Source organism: Microtus ochrogaster, chromosome 1, assembly GCF_000317375.1.
Source record: "Microtus ochrogaster isolate Prairie Vole_2 chromosome 1, MicOch1.0, whole genome shotgun sequence".
Taxonomy (NCBI): Eukaryota; Metazoa; Chordata; class Mammalia; order Rodentia; family Cricetidae; genus Microtus; species Microtus ochrogaster.
In genome coordinates, this window is record NC_022009.1 from 2,360,269 (window position 1) to 2,364,964 (window position 4,696).

Below are 4,696 nucleotides of genomic sequence, written 5' to 3' on the forward strand. Positions count from 1 at the left end.
AATAGTTTTAGTTTGTTTGAAGCTTTAATGTCCTTTTTCCCTCTGACCACATTTTCTGTTTCCTTTGGAGGACTTGCATTTGGGGATAGATATTCATCGCAAGTAAAGTTCTAGTTTTTCTTAGCACCATCTTAAAAATGCAGTATAGTAGCCGGGCGGTGGTGGCGCACACCTTTAATCCCAGCACTTGGAGGCAGAGGCAGGTGGATCTCTGTGAGTTCGAGACCAGCCTGGTCTACAAGAGCTAGTTCCAGGACAGGCTCCAAAGCCATAGAGAAACCCTGTCTCGAAAAAGAAAAAAATGCAGTATATTTTCTGTTGTTTCTCTTTATACATTTACCTTATCTTAATGTATCAATAAAGGAAATAAAACTTATATAATGAAGCAGAAAAATAAACACTAAAATTTGTATCTCACATGTTGTACATATTAAAGTGAAAAATATAAAATCCACATTGGGCTTATGAGCAGGAGATTGACTGCATTGCTTCATGAACACACCTTATTATACTTGAGATGAAAGATTTTAAGTCTATATTATGTACATACAAATTCTATACTAATTTGTCAGCATTTCTATTGACTAAAACAACTTAAACAGATATGAAACAAAATGAATAACCACCATTTTCTAGTTTTTTCAGAAATCAAAATAAGAACACTAAATTATTTTGACTTTACAAGTGAATGAATTTTTATATTTTACAGTATATTGTGATAATATTATCAGAAAATATTTCCATACAATTTGAGGATATTGTTTTACTTTCCTCAATTTTGAGTTAAGAAAATCCATGCACACAGAAATCGAGTTGACAATATCTCAGTGCCAACAAATGGAAGAACCAGGTCTCAAATTTGGTCATGTCTGTGCTAACAACTCAGTCAATAAAATGCTTACTTTAAAGAAACAGGTGTGCCCAAGCTTGATTCTCAAAACCAGTTTGCTATAGTTGGGTGTGGGAGATAGCAGAGACAGGCAATTCCTCAGAGTAGTCATACATAATGGTGTCACCTTTTTGGTAAGTTCTAACCATCAAGAGGTTATGAGGGAAAAAAGAAAATGATGGAAGTTATACAAGGATTCACATCCGTAGCTGTCCTGTTGTTTCCACTGTGTGTGACTCCGCACTTTACCACTTGCTATTGTAATTTCCATCCTTTCCTTGTAGTAAAATAAATAAATAATAATTTTCTTGAGATATGAACATAATACAATTGTGAGATAGTATGTAAAAAAGTATATTACAAATTTATAATATTTTAGTGGCAAAATTATCATTACTTAAAATAAAAAATATATTTCCATATGGAAATATTTAACATATTTTAGAAAATAATTGAGCATCCTTTGCTCAATGACTACTTTTCATATCTTCCAAAATTACATTTATGTTTTTTCAGAGAAAATCATTTGAAGGTAAATTTTAACCAGAAAGTAGAAAGAAAATTTTTTAAATATTCATATACTAGGTTGAAAATTTTGTTTCTATTTTTTATAGTTATATAAGTAAATCATGGTATCACACAGAAGCTAATTAATAGTGTATAATACCTCTATGCAAATTGACCAAATATAAGAAATATATTGATTTCTATCTATACTTTCCTCCCCTTACTTTGTCAAGCATACCTAAACAACTGATCAACACTTCAATGGTCCCTATGTTGGTGGAAATATATATCCATATATATTTGATACCCAAACCTCTTCTTTTTTATAAGTTGTATTAATGTCTCAAGAATAAAACTCAAAATTGAACTAACTTGTTAGCAAAATCTGACCTAAGTGCTTTTGCATTCTCCATCATCAGATACAGAAAAAATGGTGTATTTAACAATAACCAAATTTGGGGATATATTCTAGAAAGACCAAAATTATTAACAATATTTTCATAAATCTCTATGCCTTCATAATCACTTATAGTTCCTCATCACTTCATTATCACTTAGATAACAACTCTGAATGAGGACCATAACCATCACTGTCTATATTTCTGTCTATCAAATAACTAGGGAGATTGAGTCCTAACTTAAAATCTCTAGTCACTAAATGAATCTTCCGTTAATGAAACTGGGCTATATCTAGTTGGGTTGTTAGGTCAGAGGGGACCCACAGGAATCCCCCAAAATCCAGGTTGTTTCCAAGAATGTAGATATATGTCTCCACCCAACAGAAAGGCCCCATTGCTGAAGATAACACCTCCACAATTCATTGAACATAGAGAAGTTAAGTTGGTGCCTACATAGAGCCTCCACTCTATCTTCTAGCATCTTGGATATTGGAAGGTACTCTGCACATTGTCAAAAGGAACACCAAGCCAGTCACAAATGGTGTCCTAACTATAGCATATTCCAAGGCAATGGTAACACAAAGCTTCTTGAAGTAACAAACTAATATGCCACTCCAGGGCAGGCCTCATGTTCAGGAACAGTTAATATATAATGGACACAGTAGTTTACTATGTGCTTTTATTTGTTTACTATTTGGTGTTTTGTTATTTTTATTCCTTTTGAGGTTGTAGTTTCTTTTTCCTTGGTTCAGGATGGTTTTCATCTGTTCCTTAAGAAAGAACATAAAGTGGGGTGACTGGGGAGGTAAAATTATCTGGAAAGATATGGGGGAAGGGAAGAATATGATCAAAATATATCTAAATTAAAATGTGTTTTAAATATTATAAAGATAATATCTAAATTAAAATATCAGAAAGACAAAGAGTAGAACGTATAAACATATACCAAGGCAATTCAGAGAATCATAAGGATACCCTTTAAACATCTTTTTTCTACCAAACTGGAAAAATCTAAACGAATGGATAATTTTCTTAACAGATACCACTTACCAAAGTTAAATCAAGAATAGGTCCACAATTTAAATAGACATATATAACCTAATGAAATAGAAGCCATCCTTAAAATTCTCCTTAAAAAAAGTAAAACAAAGAAAAGAAAAAAATAGGACCAGATGTATTAGCACAAAATTTTATCAGACTTTCAAACGACTTAATGTCAATATTCCTCAAATTATCCCATAAAATAGAAACATAAGGAACATTGCACAATTCCTTTGATGAGGCCATAGTTACCCTGATACCCAAACCACATAAAAACTCATAAAAAATAGATTTCAGACAACTTTTCCTTATGGATATAGATGCCAAAATATTTAATAGAACATATGTAGCACATTATAGCTATTAGTTTAGTACTTTATTGGACACCTGACAATGAGAACAAGTTGGCCTCTGATTATTGGGGCTCTTTTCCTCTTGTGTTGCCATGTCCAACTGTAATAACATAGTTCTGCTTCGTCATTTTATATTTTATTTTGTCATGTTTGGTTGTTGTCTCTGGAAGCTTATTCTGTTTAAATGGAAGACAGAATAGGAACAGATTCAGAGGGGAGAGGAGGTGTAGAGAAAATGGGAGGTGTGGCTGAAGGGGAAACTATAATCAGAATATATTGCATGAAAATAAAAATAATTAAAAACATATAATAAAGTTATTTTATGGTGGATTATGTCTCTGATACAATTACGTGAAATCTTCATCATGGAAGCTTCCCCCCTCCCCAGCTCATGGAATTTGTAGGAGAGCTTCCTTTGTGACATCCCAGTCATCTTAGAAATATCATTGGCTGGAGGAGATTTTTACTAACCAATCAAAGCTGAAGGGTGTGGCTTCTCATTGTCTTGAGGGAATATATATAAGGTGTCCCACAGTCAACTGCAGCCAGTACAGCTACGACATGGGGGATACTAATGAGGATTCAGATGATAGCTCAGACACAGCTTGTGATAGTCACTGTGATGACAAGCCCACCAGGAGTATGAATCAAGAAAGAGGAAGCGCCAGAAGCAAGAAGCAAAGACTTCATGATCCAGCAAAGGGTGCCACTTCTAAAAAATTCCCCAAATTAATGAAGAAAGTACAACATGTGCTTGATAATAATTCGAAAGTCAAGAAGAAAAAGGGTAGAAACCGCACCATACTGGTCTTTTACTACCGGAAGAATGAGAAAAAGAAACAATCTTCAAAAAAGGAGAAAGAAGAGGTCCCAGAAAAAGCTCACACTTCAGATGATGACTCGTCTCTACCTGGAACATCCCAAGACACGGAACCCTCTGCACCCTCTCTTCCAAAACGAGTGCGGAAGTGGTTTTTTCCGTAGAGACCAAATATTACTCCCTTAAGTGAGAATGTTTGGGCATTGTTGATTAAACTATTAAAACGCCTTTGAATATGAAAGAAATATCTTGACACAATAATTGGTAATATCTCTGCATTTCACAGTGGTTTTCAGTGACTATTTTCCATGGCTACCAGTAGAATACTTTACCTACAAAATTTTAGAGGGAAAAAGAAGACAGTAAAGTGTATCTGGCCATCTTTGATGTAACGTTTTACAGCTGGCTCAATACCACAGAGGTAGATTGTGTCAGGTTGTAGTTAAAAGTCTCTGCTTTGTTATTGGTTTTAGAAACAAATAAGATATGATAGCAACAATAGTTTTGTATGAAACAAACCATCTAGAAGACCCATCAAAGACTTGATTAAGAACAATATAATTCCTTTTATTATAATTGAAAATCACCAATTTTATTAATAAAATTAAGATCTTAATACTTTTTTGTGGAAAGACTTACTGATTTAATATTAATAAAGAAACATTTACATTTTATTTTTCTAGATGGA

The 4,696-nt window shown here is 33.4% G+C and overlaps 1 protein-coding gene across 1 annotated transcript; it reads left to right on the plus strand.

Annotated features, from left to right (window-relative positions):
- Window positions 1–3,746: 3,746 nt before the first annotated feature.
- LOC113455492 lies at window positions 3,747–4,246 on the plus strand. The gene has a single exon (XM_026777259.1). It carries the CDS (start codon window positions 3,750–3,752, stop codon window positions 4,170–4,172), a length of 423 nt encoding a protein of 140 aa, XP_026633060.1. The 5' UTR covers window positions 3,747–3,749; the 3' UTR covers window positions 4,173–4,246.
- The last annotated feature ends 450 nt before the right edge of the window (window positions 4,247–4,696 follow it).